Consider the following 17,468-nt stretch of genomic DNA (forward strand, 5'->3'; position numbering starts at 1 on the left):
CGCTGCATACCAAACATAGCTAACATGCTAATCTGCAGCTCACACACTGAAAACAAAGCAGCTCAGAGGATCTGTGTGATCAACCAGCACGTGCACACTCACGTGCACGGCTGTCCTCAGGGTGTGTGTAATAATCACATTAATGTTGGGAAGTCGCTTTTGTTTTACACACGATTACATTTACTCTAAAACCTTTCATTCATATTAGCATGATTAGATTTATTCTTCTGCTGCTGTAAAACAAAATAGTTACTCTTTAAGAACTTGCCAAACTTAGTGTCTTTTCTGTGTTTATGCTCCTCTTACTTTGTTCTCATCTGTAAAACACTGTTTTTAGACACAAACTAAACCAGTGATTCAATACAGCAGTGCACTAGTGCTACGACTGACCTGTTTTTCCACCATCTTTTCTGATGTGGAAACATCAGAATGTGAAGCATGGTGGTGGCAGCATCATGTGTTTATAGATGGTTTGACCAGAAACCTGAAAAAATACTTAGTTTATAGCTTTCAATGAGAGGAAAAAAGTGAAAATAGTCACATCTAAGAAGGTCGCAATCAGAATTTCGACTATTATTCAAACCAATTAATCAATTATCACAATAGTTATGGATTATTTCAATAATTGACTATTTTAAGGCCTCCCCAGAGGTGTTATCTCACAATTTAAGGTGTTACTGGTGATAAAACTGCCTGGTGAGGGACGTCAGGACTGCATTAAGTACCTGATAAATGGCAACTAATCAATCAATTACTGAGGCCTAATTGCTCTGTAAAACAATCACATTATAGCAAGATAAATGAACAAATATTGAGGTTTTTCTAATGTTGCATCAACAAACTGCTGTAAATTCCCAACCAGAGACTCTCCAGCAGTTTATAAAGGAAGCTATGGAAAGTTTGGTTCAATTAATCAGAAAAACACTCAACTGGTTGAAACAAAGTTAAAAATACTGAATTTTTAACTTCAGATGAAAAAAATAAATTAGAAAATGTTCAGATTTAAGAAGATTCAGAAAATTTAGACTTTTTTCTCACCCCAAAATCACAGCTCAAGTGTTATTAGAGATAAAACTGCCTGGTGAGGGACGATAGGACGACATTATACACTCAACAAAAATATAAACACAACACTTTTATTTTTGTTCCCATTTTTTGAGAGATGAACTCAAAGATCTAAAACTTTTTCCACATACACAATATCACCATTTCTCTCAAATATTGTTCACAAATCTGTCTAAATCTGTGATAGTGAGCACTTCTCCTTTGCTGAGATAATCCATCCCACCTCACAGGTGTGCCATATCAAGATGCTGATTAGACACCATGATTAGTGCACAGGTGTTCCTTAGACTGCCCACAATAAAAGGACACTGATTTTATTTGAGAGAAATGTGATATTGTGTATGTGGAAAAAGGTTTAGATCTTGGAGTTCATCTCATAAAAAATGGGAACAAAAACAAAAGTGTTGGTTTATATTTTTGAGTGTAAGTACCTGATAAGTTGCAACAAATCGATCAGTCACTGCAGCTCTAATTGTAACAAAACAATTAATGACATAAGACAATTGAATAAAATATTGATTTGTTTTTCTAAAGTAGCATCAACAAACTGCTGTAAATTCCCGACAAGAGACAGTTTATAAAGGAAGCTACGGATAGTTTGGTTCGATTAAGCAGAAAAACACTCAACTGGTTGAAACAAAGTTAAAAACACTGAACATTTAGCTTCTGAAGAGGGAAGAAACCAGAAAAGATGCACATTTAGGAAAATGCAGTGAATTTAGAGCATTTCCTCATTGTGCTGGCAACGATAAACCTGCCTGGGGAGGGACGTCAGGACGGCATTCTAAGTACCGGATAGGTGGTAAACTAATCAAATAGTAGCTCCAGTCATGATGTGAAATGTTTCATACAATAACAAGATAAACAGTATTTCATTAAGACAATGTGGAAGGTTTGGCTTCATTAATGAGAAAAACACAAAACGGTTGAAACAGAAAGCTGGAAACACTGAATATTTCACTAAAATAGCAGATTAAATGTCAGTGCTGGACCTCCATAATAGCACCACTATTTGTAATATTTAAGGAAAAAATGAATAAAAACACTGGAGAAGCTTCAGAGTCCAAAAGCAGAAAACAGGATTTTATTTTAAATGAAAACAAAGTTTCCTTTGAACCACTTGGTAAAACGTCCCAGCAGAACCTCAGAATCCTCTCCGTCCTGGACCATGTACTGTCTTTAATCTGTGAACGCCGTCTGGTCCAGTTCAGGTTTGTAAACAGTCCGTTATCGCCGTAGCAACCACCGTTCGTTTGCATCATCGTCCTTGTTGTCACGGTTTCCTGCCGACATCACACAAATAAAAACTAAAAGAGGATGAAAAACGGAAGTTTCCCTTTGCATTGATGGACAGACAGACGGCTGGCAGGTCCGATCGATCCTCATCAATCAATAAACGTGTAATAAATAGATTCTACGAGTTTATCGGCAGCTGGGAGGACTCAAACTATAAAGATGACCTCAACCTTGTTGTCAGATTCAGGCTGAACTGAAGGTAAATAAACTATTTTCTACAGGTTAGTTTAGTTTGAGTCCCGTCAGAGGATCTTTAGTGTTCAGTTGTCAGTTAGTGTTTGTTCAAAAAAACGCCATAAAAGTTCAACAAAACTCAAAGACGTTTGTCATCGTGCAGCTGCTTGCAAGTAGATCTGCATTCTTAGGTGTCTAGTGGTGAGTTTGTCTCTGTGGTTGTTTTGCAGATTTTTAGATAATCTACAGATAACATGCTGACTTTGAATCGACTGGTTGAAGATCTACAACTTCAGTTCACCATTTCCTTCTTGAATCCGGAGCTACTTGCAAGCAGAGTTTAACTTTTATTCTTCCAGCTTTTAAATCTTTCAGGTTGCTGCTGAAGACGACAAAAGTGCAACAGGAGCTGATGTGTAAAACTTTAAGCTGCAGCTGGATGTTTGTGACCTGCCAGCCTTCGGTCCTGATCCGGGTCGATCAGCGCTGGCCGGTGTAGGCTTTGAACCAGGAGGTGACGGAGGCAGCAGCAGAAGAGATCATCCCTCCGGCGTTGGCTGAAGGCTGAGAAACCTGCAGAGCACTCTGGGAAAGATCCATGGACTGAAGGAGGAGGAGAGGGGAAATCACAGTCATGAAACTAGACCCTGAAGGCATCACAAGCTGCACCAGCTCCTTGAAGTCCATAGAGGTGGTCCAGATTTATCACTTTTTATGGACCTTTTCCATCATTTGAGCCTCAGAACTTCATCAGTCCAGCAGGTAGAACCATGACGTTTAGGAGGAGAAACATCTGAGTTCTGGGAAAAACTGACACCAGATCAGTTTAAATCCATCCATCCTGCTGGACTGATGAAGTTCTGAGGCTCAGACATGATGGGAAAGTCCATAAAAAGGTGATAAATCTGGACCACCTCTATGGACTTCAAGGACCTGGAATGTTCTAAGACAGACTAAACTTAAAGACTGGAAGCAGCAAAGGAGAACGTCCGCTGTCCAAAGTTCTAGAGTGGACCTACCTAAAGCTGTCAGTAGGTCTACTCTAGAACTTTCTACAGCAGACGTTCTCCTCTATGGACTTCAAGAACCAGGAACTCTGGAGATATTCACAGTTTGAAGGTAGAACTCTGATCATTAATAAAGATCCTGCAGATGTGATGGGGCGACTCGTAAACCTGTGTTCCAGGAGTTCCTACCTGTGATGGGATGTCACAGAAGCGAGGACTCGGTACCGTCTCCCAGTCCGTCCCCAGGTCCGTCTCTTCGTCCGTCACCGCCTCGTCTCCGCTCTCCTCAGCCGGACCCGCCGCCTCCGGCTCCACGAACTCCATCGACTCCTCCAGGTCGGCGCTGACTTCGAACGGACCCGTCCTGGAGCGGAGAGAACACCTGGTCAGCTCAGGAAGCTGCTCTCTGATTGGTCGCTGATGACCTCAGACAAAGACGTCTCACCTGCCCAGGTTTTCGTTGTCGGGGGCAACCAGGAACATGATGTTCCTCAGGGTGTGGTGAGGATGGAGCTTCTCGCTGTCCACATGCTGAACAGAGGACATCTTCAGCGTTACTCTCACATAGAAATCAATTACATTATATTTACTGGTTGTTTAGTGTCTCTGTGATTGATTTATTTCTTTTCCGGGCATTTTGCATCACTTTTTGGTAGGGCTGGACCCGAATATTCATTCGCTACAGCAGTATCCGGATATTAATTAATTTTGGTATCCGAATATTCGTCACCCCCCCCACCCCACCCCCCACCCCGGTCAGACACAATATGCCGCGTTACTGTCTTCCCTCCGCCTTCAGCCCACATCGGCACTTATCGGTTTATCTCGTCCTGTGATCACATAAACATATACACATATGTCTATGATCACCCCCTCCTCCCCCCTGACGAAAATATTCGGAGCTCGTCTCTTCCCTGCGCCTTCGGCCCACTTTGGCTCATCCCGCCGTGTTCTACAATTCTTTTTATCAGACGCTTTGGTCCAAAGCGACGTACAACACAAGCAAGAATTCAGACATAAGGAAAAACCTGTAGTAAGTGCAAAAAGTGCGATTGGTCAAAGGTGTTGCCATCAAGTTGCAGAAGAATTTGACAACCCCCCCCCCCCCTTTTTTTTTTTTTGTCAGCTCATCTCGGCTCCTCCATTCCTGTTTCTTACCACCACCCGAATGGCTGCAGACTCTGACGTCACGCTTCACTTCGTTGCATAAACACAAGACAAGATGCTGAAGACCTCCGCTGTGATTTAAACATGAATGTCGCTGCAAAGGGTCTGACCACTTATGACCATGTGATATCCCAGTTCCTCTTTCCTCTTCCCTAACAAATTTGCAAAAACCTCCACACCTCCGCTTAGACCCGGGAGACCAGACGAACGGATCCGAATATTCAGGATGATGATTTTGGTCATTTTCTGTGATTTTTGGTCTCTTAGTGGTTTTGTGTGTCTTTTTTGGTCGTTTTGTGCATCTTTGTGATCATTTTACACCTCTGTTCCATTTATGTGTAATTTTCAGCCGTTTTGTCACCATTTGGGTCATTTTCTGTCTACAGATAATCTGCTGATTTATTCCTGCAGCTGCTTGGACGGTTCTTCTCTGCATTAATATGATTAAACACACCCAAGATTTCACTTGATTGAAAACTAAATTAATTTGCCGACATTAAATTATCTCTGTCAGTCATTTTCAAGCAGAACTTTCTCTGGTTTCTTCTTAAATTCTGCTTTCTTTGGTAAATTCAAAGCATTTGGAGCTGAGATCTTCACTTCTGAGCATTTAGCTTTCATTCATTAATAAAACAACATATTCGTCACTAGATGCAGCCTCGGTCAGAATAAACGAGTGTTTGGCTGTGAAGTGACTGTTTTTTGGTGTTTTCTGACCTGTGAGAAGCAGAGATGCAGGACGTTGGTGTTGAGTTTACTCAGAGCTCTGGTGAAGCGATAACGGCTCAGATTCTCTCCACAGAACTCACTGAGGAAACAAACATCAGACACATGAATTATTGGATCAGAAGAGTTCATTCAGAAAGAACGAGCTTCTTCTGCTGGATGGAGATGATTCAGAGACGAAACCAGTCAAAACAAAAATGTAAATGAGGCAAAACATCCGTCTGCACCTGGAGGTAATCACACATCCCAGACGGACTGACAGACGGCTGTTTAGAGGCATCATAACGCACAAAACTGAACACAAACGGGCAAAACGCAGAGTGTTGAGTGTGTAGAAGACCCTGGACTGTAATAAGCTCAGGTTTTTGATAGTATCTAAAAATAAAAAGCAAAGAATATGTACCAATAACTGACTGGAAATAAAACAGAAGTACATTTATTTAGAGGTTTTTTTTCACTTTTATTATTAAATACTGTGTAATGTTGTGTTTTTGTTCAGTAATTCCGTTGGTTTGATGATGTTTTCATAACTAATTTCTGTGTTCAGACTGTCCAATTATGATAAAGTGAGTGGAGTTTCTGAGCAGACCGGGCGCTCTGATTTCCCCACTGTGCTGTGGACCCTGAAGGCAGCAGCAGGTGCGTCTGTCTCACCTGTTGCAGAGCTTCTTGGGCAGGTTGACGTCCAGGATGTGGGATAAGATGGTGACGAGCTGCGTAGCGTAGCAGAGGGCGGCGCTGATGGTGTGGGCCGGATTGATGTGGTCCAGCTCTGCAGCAGCAGCACGACACACAGTTAGAGGTCAAAAAATAAAATAGAAATGGTAGGAATATACACAAAGAGTTACATAAATATCCACAAAAGCAAGAAACTCTAAAGATGTAAACATCAGAAATGTGAGAATGTGAATTTTCTCCATTTAAAAAAAGAAATTAGCTGAAAATACATTAAGAACTAAATAAAAAAGTTTAATTAAACAAATAATTATAAAAAATAAAATTGTGACTTAAGCATAAATGTTAAATGAAAAATAAATAAATAAAAGTTTATTTTTTTAAGCCAAGAAAAAAATTCTTAATTCAGAAAAATTATTTAAAATAAACACAAAATTAAAACAGTACATCTGTGTGAATGAATTATAAAACTGTCAAAAATGTACTAAACTAACAGAAATATTAACAAAATTAATACGCATTTTAAAAAAGCTGAAAAATTCTGGAGTAAAAATAAAATCCTTAATCCAAAAAATAGCAATGAAAATAATGATACCAGCAAAAATATATGAATATATGGAATAATTTTTAAATAATGAAAACATCAGATTAATGCAAGCAGTGATGAGGAAGCTTTTAAAAAAAAAAATAAAGCAAAAACAAAAGAATTTTTTTAAAAATTAAGAAAATAATCCCAGAGTTTTAAAAAATCCCTCATTATACATATTATACAATTATAATAATACCGATGAAAATACTGTGAAAATTGTGAACATTTAAAATAAAACAAGCCCCGCCCCCTCCTCCTCACCTGGGCCCTGATTGGTGCTCTTCTCCTCCACCCAGCTGTAGTAGGCGGAGCAGTCCCCGTTGCTAGGCAGCGTGACCGGCGGCCCGGTGATGCTGATGCTGGTCTCTCCGTTCTGGTCGTCCCAGATCCAGCGACCCGACAGGTAGGTGGTCCTCCGGGCCTCGGCCAGCTCGCTCACCGTGCTGGAGGTCAGCGCCGAGTCGCACTCGGCCACGACGTCGGCCGGGTCTCTGGAGGACAGAACAGAGACAAAACCGGGACGATTAACGAGGATTTAGAGGTCAGAGTTCTGGGATCAAATCTGAGCTTCATTTAAAACTTCGTAGGAGCTTCAGGAGAAACGACTGGACTTCTGGATGTACGGTTGGTTTCTCCTGAAGCTCCTACAACGACCACGACATGGATGACTGAGAACCTACACAGGAAACTCTCTGTACATCCATGACACCTGCCCGACAGGTACGGCAAGATGAGACTTGGAATGTCTTCCATTTTCTATTAGATTTCTGTTTAATTTAACATTAAAAATGCCTCAAAAAAGACGCTTTAATGTCCTGATTTGTCAAAAATATCACGTTTATAACAGAGCTGCCACTAACTAACAAATACCTTTATTTTGTTTAATTAAAACGATTAATTTTCCTTCAAAAAGAGCAAAATTAATATTTGATTTATTCTGAAGTAACAAACTGTGAGTCTTTGTAAAATGAAGCTTTGGGTGAAATTCAATCAAAATTTTGTGATAGTAAACTTCCTGCATGATAAAAAAAAAAAGGATTATTATTATTATTATTAAAGGCAAAAATCTAAATTTTGTATGTGGAAAAACTATGTCTTTGTAAAGTGCAGCACAGTACCAAATTAAAACAGAAGTTCAAATAATTTAGCACAAAATTCTACAGTTAAATTACCCACATGGTCAAAATTAGAAAAACAGTGATTAAAAACAGTTACCATGGAGATCTGGCTCCATGCATCAGTTACTATGGAGATCTGGCTCCATGCATCAGTTACTATGGAGATCTGGCTCCATGCATCAGTTACTATGGAGATCTGGCTCCATGCATCAGTTACCATGGAGATCTAGCAGGTTTAAAGACCTTCCAGATACTTACAACTCTGACTTTCAGTTCAACATACCTGCTGACTCACTGATCTCACTTCGAAGTTCAGAACTCTGATCTAGTATCTGATGTTTAAACTCACCGTTTCCTTGTTTCTCCTCCTGCTTTATAAACTCACTGCTGCCTTGTTTCTCCTCCTGCTTTATAAACTCACTGCTTCCTTGTTTCTCCTCCTGCTTTATAAACTCACTGCTGCCTTGTTTCTCCTCCTGCTTTATAAACTCACTGCTTCCTTGTTTCTCCTCCTGCTTTATAAACTCACTGCTTCCTTGTTTCTCCTCCTGCTTTATAAACTCACTGCTTCCTTGTTTCTCCTCCTGCTTTATAAACTCACTGCTTCCTTGTTTCTCCTCCTGCTTTATAAACTCACTGCTTCCTTGTTTCTCCTCCTGCTTTATAAACTCACTGCTTCCTTGTTTCTCCTCCTGCTTTATAAACTCACTGCTTCCTTGTTTCTCCTCCTGCTTTATAAACTCACTGCTTCCTTGTTTCTCCTCCTGCTTTATAAACTCACTGCTTCCTTGTTTCTCCTCCTGCTTTATAAACTCACTGCTTCCTTGTTTCTCCTCCTGCTTTATAAACTCACCTGCTTCCTTGTTTCTCCTCCTGCGTGGGGAAGATGTGGGTGGTCAGTTCCAGGATGTGTTCCCTCCTCAGAGCCGCCAGCTGACTCAGTCGACTCTGCTGCTCTTTGCTTCGTCTCTCTAGAAGTTCTCCCAGACGTCGGTTGTGACGTTCGATTTTGTCCCGTTTCTCCTGATGCCGTCCGGCTCGTCGCTGCAGCCGCTGAGCTTCTTCCTGAGACCGAACCAGAAGCTCCTTATCTGCAGGAGGAAGAAGAAACAGCAGCTGATGGACCTGGAGCAGCTTTAAAACTCCTTAAAGACTCAGAGACTAAAACTCCTTAAAGACTCACCGCTCTTCACCTCCTCGTTGCCCCAGGCGACGGCCTCCTTCAGCTGCTCGATCTTCATCTTACATGACATGATCTTCCATTTCTGAGGAAACAGCAGCTCATAGTTGGTCCTGTTTAATCTGTGCAGATCTCACATCTCTTTCTTTTTTAGTTTTTGTATATATACACTTTTATTCTTGATGTTTGTCAGCAGTTATTTATTTTTATTTAACATATTTCCCATTCATGGGGTACTGTCCACCTGATGGGGGTGAATCCACATTTAGTGACAGAAGAAGTGGTCACTCACCATCTCGTCGGCCTGCAGCTTCCTGTCCATGGCCTGGAGGACGCTGAGAGCACAAAAGTTCACATTTTATCTGAATCCTGAAACGCTGAATGAATTAAAGCTACATGTAGAATGATCCCCAAAACAAACAACTTCTTTTGTCTTCTAACTGTAATAAATCACTGGAAAAAGCAACTTTTTTTTCATTAAAAGAGACTAAAACAAAGAACTGAAATAAAACTAACAGAATACTAGAAATATTTCCACTGCTGATGAACCTGTGGATTATTTACTGGAATCAAAAATGAGTTTTTTGGTCTCAAATGTCAGAAAAATGTGTTGAAAAATGTCGACCAAAGTCTTGTTTTGTCCAAAGATCTTTAGTTTAGCGTCACAGAGGAGGAAATAAACCAGAAAATATTCACATATAAGTAGCTGGAATCAAAGAATTTAGACGTTTGATTCCATTTTGCTGCTTAAAATGCAGTAATATTGCAGTCAATAAGAAAATGAAAAACATTCTGCCTAATAATAAAAACATAGTTTATTATTTATCTACCTGTAAGTTACTACAAACAATTTATTATTGCCTGTACAAAGATTGGTCTGTTCTTATGTGCAGCAGGAACATCTGACCTTAAATCAATTAAATGAAAAAGATAATATTGTGTATTTTAAGTACAGGCCACTACATCTGCAGTGTTATTTATGTTCTTTGGTGTTTGACAGAGTTTCAGCGTTTGTTTTTTTCACATCCCTTAAATATGTTTAATCAAAATGATCAAAAAGGGACAGAAAGTATTAAAGTAAAAATTAGAATACTGTGACATTTCTCAGGTGGAATCTGGCTGTTCAGAGAGATTTAAAGTAAGATTCAACTCTGAAATATTGCCAAAATATTACAATAAAAAGTTATTTAGATTGTGGTGCAGCATTAGAAACCAATTTTGGAAAACTCATCTGCATCATGTCTTTAAAGACACCCAATAAAGAACATTTTTAAGCAGTTTCTAGTCTGTTTCTTCTACCTGTAAGCCTATTATCACTCATCTCTAGTCCAGATTTAACCATTTATTGATTAATTTAGCAGATAATCGATCAATCGTGGCCCCTCTCTGTGGTTAACATTTCTATCTCTGCAGGTTTTACCTCTGCTGCAGCTGCTCCTTCTCCTCCTTCAGCTTCTTCAGTCGCTCCAACTTATCAGCGTACCTGCAGAGATAAAAACAGGGAGAATTAATCAGTTAAAGTCCACTCAGACTCCACACAAGTTGTTTGGTCCACCTGAAGCTTCTCCAGGACCCCTGAAGGGCCTCACACCCCAGATTGGGAAACTTACCCTCCTGACATGGAAACTATGAGGACAAAGTTATTTTGGGTTCCACGTGTTGTGTAACTGGAGCAGTTAGCCACAAAGCTAACACAAAGTTAACCCACTGACTCAGCAGTGGAAGCTAACAAGCTAACTAGCTTAACCAGTTTCAGTTGACTTAGTCGCTAATGCTAACTAGCTCAGACTGATACCGACGTGCGTGTGTTCGTTTTCAGATTATCACTTTTTTTTTTAAGTAGTCAGAACTAAGTTGAGCCTATCTGTAACACAGAACTTGCAATTTGCTGGCGTTAGTGAGACAAAACTCCATATATGAAAAAATATATTTACAGCTCAACGTGTTTTTTGCAATATACAATAAAGACGAAAAACAACAACAGATTATTTTAATGGTAGTGATCCACGTTAGAATTCGGCTTTAATATAATCCGCCTGTTATCAATATTTTCTAGAAATTAAGAACATTAACTTCTTAACCACCAGCCAGTTCCGCCACTATTTTCCCCAGAGCTTACATATGGTCGGTTCAGGAATTCCGGTAAATAATGCCGATTTTGGAGGGTATAATGTCGCTGTGAGTGCCGATACTGATGCCGAACTGTACATGGGATTCATATATTCATAGAAATACTTAGAAACCTGATATGATGTGCGAATTTTCAAGAAAAATTAAGGTCAGAGTAAAATTCAAAAATCTCAAAATTAAGTTTGGCGCTGGCAGAGAAACGAGCGTGAAGCTCAAAGGGTTTCACAACACTGAAATTTTCCCATTTAGTTAAATAAACCATTTTAGTGACACTGATGCCAAATTGTATTAAACGTTCACATATTTATAAAAATGATCTAATTAATCGGATAACTCGTATGTGTTTGCAGAAAAATTGGGGCTAATGTAAAATTTACAAATCCAGAGATGAAGTTTGGCGATGGCAGAGAAACGATAGTGAAAATCTAAGGGTTTCGTAATCAAAACATTGACATTTTGTCATTTATATATAAACCATTTTATTGACACTGATGCCGAATTGTAGTCAGGGTTCATATTTGTATAAAGATTGTCTAATTGACCCAATAAGTCGTGTGTGTTTGCAGGAAAATTGGGGCTAATTTAAAATTTACAAATCTAGAGATAAAGTTCGGCTCTAACAAAGAAACAAAAACACCGTAAATCCTGACCGGGTTCATCCGCCCTCCGGGTCTTACCTCTCGGTGTTCCTCCCGTCGAAGTACACGAAGTCTCCGGCCTGGACACACCGGGCACAGGTGAGCCTGCGGCGGGACGTGCTGCACAGAGGGCACCTCTCCACCGCCACGTACAGACCCTCCGCGTCGTCCACCGACTCCAACATCACGCAGCCTGGGGTGGAGTGAGCCGGATGCGGGTGGTGGGGACGGAGAGGTGGCTTAGCTCCGGAGTGAGAGCCGGAGGACGAAGCGGCGCGGTCCGGGCCGAGCAGTGGGAGCCCCGCTGAGGACGCCATGGAGGGGCAAAGCTAAGCTAACGTTAAAAATGAGCTGCTAGAGCCAGAATCAGCGACCTAAGGGGCCCTAAGGGGCTCTAAAGGGCTCTGAGCGGCTCCGTGCTACCGGCCGGGATCTTATTTTCCCGGTGACATGTTTTAAAATCCTCCGTGGAGGAAAGCAGAGGCGAACAATGGAGGATGTTTTTGTTTTGGTGAAGAGACCACAGATGAATCCCCCCCATTTCCTGTTTCCTCTGAACACGTGATCAGTTTGTTTATGAAGTGACGCAAGACGGATGGGTGGAGCCAGAGCACATCGCAGAGAAGCCATAAAAAAATAATAATTAACTTTAAATATTACAGGATAATTAATTACACTCTCTTAATTTTTAAATTATAATTATTCAAGTAAGTTTGTATAATTCTAATATTACAAGGTCTTAGCATTTTATTTTGAATATATTTTAAATATCTAATTATTAGTCTGGTAAATTTACATAATAAATAAGATTAGATGGGCTGAACCCCAGTATTTATATTATTAAGGTAAATTTATATAATTAAATTACATACTAAGTAATATTATAGAGTCTTAGCTTTAATATGTTATTTAAATAAATCTGGTAAATTTTTCTTTTCCTTATTTATTATATAAATAAGATGATTTAATCTTAACCCTAATATTTATAATAGTGAGATACATTTATAGAATTAATATTGTACAGTGTTAACCACAATATTTAAATTAGTCAGGTAAGTTTACATAACTAACAGTATTGTAGGTTCTTACCCTTCATATTTACATTAATAAAACATTTGTATAATAAATAATGTTGTACCGTCTTAAGCACAATATTTCAGTTTGTCAGGTAACTTTTAGAAACATTATTGTAGTGTCTTAACCATGATATTGTAATATGTATAATTATTGGTATTCTAAAGTACTCACCTTAAATTACCTTAAATTTAAATTAGTCATGTAAATTTATATGATATATAATATTTTATGATCTTAATTCTTTAATTTGAGTACATTTCTATGATATTTTTTGTAGCATTCTAACCTTTATATTTAAAATTTTCAGGTAAATTTACAAAATAAATAATATTACAGGGTCTTAAGCTTAATATTTAAACTTAAGTCATTTTTATGTGTCCATCTATTGAAAAACAGTTTGTCTGGACATCTATTGTTTTAAACGTTCTGTTTAAAAGTACTGTGACTTTTAGGTTTTATAAAAACAAAATTTATTTATTTAAACTAATCTCCTGGTCCAGCTGTGGTTGGTTTTAATCCAGATCTGCTCTAATATGGTTTTAAAAAAAAAGCAACTAAAATCACATTTTTTGTTTGTTTTCACACATATAAAAAAAGGTTTAACACATCTGAAGGTTATTTTAGATATCAGTTATCGATCTGTTTGATTACTAATAATCAATATCATCCCGGGAAAAACAATATCTATGAATAAATGTGTGTTTTTAAGATGAAGAAGCTTCTGTTGGACATTTTTTAAATGTATAGAAATTCCGATTTATCCAGATTCACTGAGTAACAGTAAAACAGATTTTTTCTAAGAAATCAAATGTGAATTTTTGCAATATTTTAAACATTGAAGTCCGATTTAGAAGAAACAGATCTGAGGTTTTCTGTGCAGAGATTTTTTAGAAAACTGTCATTTATTTTCTCCCAGGATGGTGAAACTGTAAAACAAACTCCTGTTTCCCATCTGATCGCTGACACACAAAATAAAACAGATAAATACTGAGCGGTGTATTTACAAAAGAATCCTCACTGCTTCCTGAAGCCCTTCAGGATCGGATAAATGTTCTCAAACGCCTCGTAGATCTCAGCTCGCTCTTTAGCTCCTGCAAGTCAAAACACCTCTGAATAATTAACAACTTTATCCTCAGATTATTTACTGTAGGGTCCAGAAAACCCAACCTGTGTCGCAATAATCATTTTTGTGGAACTGTGTGTCATGAAACGTGGAGTTTTATTACCGGTCAGAACCACTTTCCCTGACACGAAGATGAGCAGGACGATGCGAGGTTTGACCATCCGGTAGATGAGGCCTGGGAACAGCTCAGGTTCATAACTAAGAAGAAAAACAGTCATTGTCAGTCTGAGTGTCGAAATGAGGATCTTTTTAAATCCTCCTGCAAACATCAGTGCTGTCCAGTTTGTAGTTATTTATGTCAAAAACCATTCAGAGCTGTAGAATGGTCTGCACATGTGAAACTGAAAGAATCTGCCGCTCTGGTTCTACCTGCTGAACTGCTGATGGGTCAGAACCAGTCCTTCCAGTCTGATGGGGAAACAGACATCACAGCTGGCCACCATGTTCTGGATCTTAAAGTCCAGGAAGCGAGCGGGGAAGCCGAGCTTCTGAACCACCCGCGCGTATTTACGGGCCGCCAGCCGAGACTGCTCCTCACTGCACGCGCTCAGAAGAACCGATGGACGAGACGGAGGGTTAACAAACAGCAGAGTCACAATGAAACACAACTGAGTCAACCTGAGCCAAGTCCCAGAAGAGTGACGACTAAGTCAAGACTGAGTCACACCAGAGTCATGGCTTGGGCATGGCTGAGTCACAAAAGAGTCACGACTGAGTCACATCCGAGTGACACATGAGTCAAGACAAAGGCACAACTGAGTCACAAGTCAGTAAAGATGTCAGATTCACAACTGAGTCAAACCTTGGTCATGACCGAGTCACAGCAGAATCACACCAGAGACTCAACTGAGTCAAGACTGAGTCACAAAAGAGTCCCAGTTGAGTCAAGAAGTCAAACTCACAACTGACTCAAATCAGAGTCATGCCTGAGACACACCAGAGTTACACCAGGGTCATGAAACTAGAGTCACAACTGAGTCATGACCAAGTCAAAGCAGAATCACACCAAAGACACACCTGAGTCAAGCCAAAGTCACAGCTGACTCAAGAAGTCAAACTCACAACTGAGTCAAACCTGAGTCACAACTAAGTGACACCAGAATCAAACCAGACACACCTGAGTCAAGATTGAGAGAAAAACCGGCCCTGTTAACATGTAGCTTAAATCCCATCTGTGTCACATGTGAGTCAAACCAGAGTCAGACCAGAGTCACTCCTGACCTCTTGGCTCCGGTACAGACCATCTTCCCCGAGCTGAAGATCAGGGCTGTTGTTCGCGGTTCACGGATCCTCATGATGACTGCCGCAAAACGCTGAAACAACCCAAAGAGAAGAAATTCAGACAGACATCAAACCACAGGGATGGAGTAAGGTTGGACCGAGGCACCTTTGGGTTGTACTCTGCGTTTCTGGCCTGCAGGGCGATGAACTTTAGATCCAGAGGACAGCCGAGGTTCACAGTGGAGACGATGTTCCTGCAGACGGAGCAGAAGGTAACATCTGACCTGGTAAAACATCTGGACTGAGAACCATCTGACTCACTGCAGCTGTGGGATGATTCCTGATCTCTCCGTCACAGGGGTCATCGGGGTCATTGGGGTCATGGGAGTCATCGGACAGAAGGGGGACGCTCCGGTCCTCAACCCCGATATGGAGGCTTCCTGCTGGGGTTCGGCTGTAGAATCCTGGGAGGTGAAGTTCAGACCGACGCCGCTGTCCTGAGACACGTCCAGAATTGAAGTCTGACTGTCTGCTCCTAAAACGAAACACAAAGAGACACAAAATCAACACAAAGAGACACAAAACCACCAAAAAAGACAGAAAGACACAACAAAAAGTCAAAAAAGAGACATAAAACTACAACAAAACGACAGAAAAACACACAAAGGGACTAAAATTCACGATAAAGAGATTAAAAAACCACCACAAACAGACTGCAAATATTACTGCAGAGAGACACACAAGAAAAACACCAGAAAGAGATGATAAACATCTACAAAGACACACAAAAGCAACCACGAAGGGACAAAAACAAACGCACACTGTGATGGCCGTGCCCACAGCCACACAAAAGGTTGTAGCGTCTCCTCACCCACAAACAGTCACATGTTTAGTTTGATTTGCAGTCACTTTTGCATGAAACTGGTTTATTAGTGCACACATTTAGTTTACACTGTTCATCATTGTGCTATTTGTTTGTATTCATTAATTTCTCCTTTCTTTGAGTTACCCGGCTGCTGCGTTGCATTTTCTGCTTGGACAGACAAAAGACGGGGCTGAAGTCCAGACCAAGAGCTTTTACATCATGGGGGGGTCAGGGTTTGACTGTGTTAGTCTTAGTTATTGTGTATATAGTTTCCCCCTGTGTGTTAATGTGGTCTGATCAACCACTATATATGTTGCAGCAGTGTCTCATTCTGGCAGGTCTGTTACTTGAGTTGGTGTCTAGGTTTTCTCAGCCTTACTTTCAGTAGAGTTATATTTTGTTGACCTCTTTTAAGGGCCCTATAACTTCAATTTCATTACCTTTAGTCATTTGTTTTGTAAAATAAATACTTCTTTTTTGGAACTTCAAACCTGCGTTCTTTTGTGCTTGACTGCTTGGTCCACGACACACATGACTCCGCCCCCTGTGACCTCACACCTGTGTCATCCTGACCGGGCTCCTCCTGGGTGCTGAGGTCATCGGGCAGAAAGCTGAGGTCGAGCTCGTCACCCAGCTCACCGCTACGTTCAGACTTCGTAGACAGGAAGGAGGAATTCTGAACGGAGGAGGCGGGGCCATCCAAAGGAGGGGCGGAGCTTTGGAGGCCAAGCTCCTCCCCCAAGATGAAGGCAGAGTCCTGCAGAGAAACAAAGACACAATGGCGGTTTGCAGTTCATCATTCATCAAAGAGACACAAAACAACCACAAAGAGACACAAAACAACCACAAAGAGACAAAACTTTCAGTTATCAGTCACTGTTTGAAGACTTCAGGTTTTCAAACATCACTTCTCCGTTTTTTTCTGTTTCTAACAGGATTTCAGGTTTGTCATCAGAGGAAAAAGTTAGTTTTTCTGGTTTTAAAGTCTGTTCAGTTTTGGTGTCTTCTCAGATCCAGTCAGGTTTTCTGACAGGTTTTTTCTGCTGTTACTCTGTAGGTTTCACTGGTTAAATCAGTGTTTTGTGACATTGTTCTATCATTTCATCTAAAATTCTGAGGATCTGATCTGTTTGCTTTGTTGTTCTTCAGACATATCCAGCTCCAACATTTAGATAAATCTAAAACTCACATTTGCTATGGAGTCATCAAAGTAACGCTCCAACGCCGACTCATCCATGACTCCACATCTGACCTGGTCCACCTGGTCCAAGATCTGCAGGATCTCCAGGAGGTTCCAGGTGAAGCTGCTCAGCTGCATCCAATCAGACACTCAGAGTCGGTGAAGAATCAGCTGCTGCACCTGAAACTCACCTGAAGACTCCTGGATAATAAACTACTGAGATTCATCTTTCATTTT

General features: G+C 40.4%; 2 protein-coding genes across 2 annotated transcripts; both read right to left on the reverse strand.

The window, feature by feature from the left end:
* Positions 1-2,120: 2,120 nt before the first annotated feature.
* atg14 (autophagy related 14) lies at positions 2,121-12,329 on the reverse strand. Its single transcript, XM_022197857.2, has 11 exons — positions 11,805-12,329; positions 10,418-10,480; positions 9,290-9,332; positions 9,001-9,082; positions 8,671-8,908; positions 6,961-7,190; positions 6,090-6,207; positions 5,427-5,517; positions 3,988-4,073; positions 3,732-3,906; positions 2,121-3,138 (listed from the first exon to the last, which is right to left on the reverse strand). The coding sequence occupies exons 1-11, from the start codon at positions 12,080-12,082 to the stop codon at positions 3,016-3,018; spliced, it is 1,527 nt and encodes a 508-aa protein (XP_022053549.2). The 5' UTR covers positions 12,083-12,329; the 3' UTR covers positions 2,121-3,015.
* Positions 12,330-13,190: 861 nt separating this feature from the next.
* tbpl2 (TATA box binding protein like 2) lies at positions 13,191-17,369 on the reverse strand. Its single transcript, XM_022197850.2, has 8 exons — positions 17,241-17,369; positions 16,610-16,808; positions 15,508-15,721; positions 15,353-15,440; positions 15,187-15,278; positions 14,335-14,502; positions 14,069-14,163; positions 13,191-13,933 (listed from the first exon to the last, which is right to left on the reverse strand). Exons 1-8 carry the CDS (start codon positions 17,367-17,369, stop codon positions 13,857-13,859), a joined length of 1,062 nt encoding a protein of 353 aa, XP_022053542.2. The 3' UTR covers positions 13,191-13,856.
* Positions 17,370-17,468: the final 99 nt, after the last annotated feature.

Source organism: Acanthochromis polyacanthus, chromosome 1, assembly GCF_021347895.1.
Source record: "Acanthochromis polyacanthus isolate Apoly-LR-REF ecotype Palm Island chromosome 1, KAUST_Apoly_ChrSc, whole genome shotgun sequence".
NCBI classification, from domain to species: Eukaryota; Metazoa; Chordata; class Actinopteri; family Pomacentridae; genus Acanthochromis; species Acanthochromis polyacanthus.

Coding starts and splice junctions, on each gene's coding strand:
- atg14 (XM_022197857.2), bottom strand. CDS start 12,082: ATGGCGTCCTCAGCGGGGCTCCCACTGCTCGGCCCGGACCGCGCCGCT. Junction 8,909..9,000: donor CAACGAGGAGGTGAAGAGCG/GTGAGTCTTTAA, acceptor TTCCTCCTGCAG/ATAAGGAGCTTCTGGTTCGG. Junction 3,139..3,731: donor TCTGTGACATCCCATCACAG/GTAGGAACTCCT, acceptor CTCCTCCTTCAG/TCCATGGATCTTTCCCAGAG.
- tbpl2 (XM_022197850.2), bottom strand. CDS start 17,369: ATGCAGCTGAGCAGCTTCACCTGGAACCTCCTGGAGATCCTGCAGATC. Junction 15,722..16,609: donor GCCCGGTCAGGATGACACAG/GTGTGAGGTCAC, acceptor GTTTCGTTTTAG/GAGCAGACAGTCAGACTTCA. Junction 15,279..15,352: donor ACGCAGAGTACAACCCAAAG/GTGCCTCGGTCC, acceptor GGGTTGTTTCAG/CGTTTTGCGGCAGTCATCAT.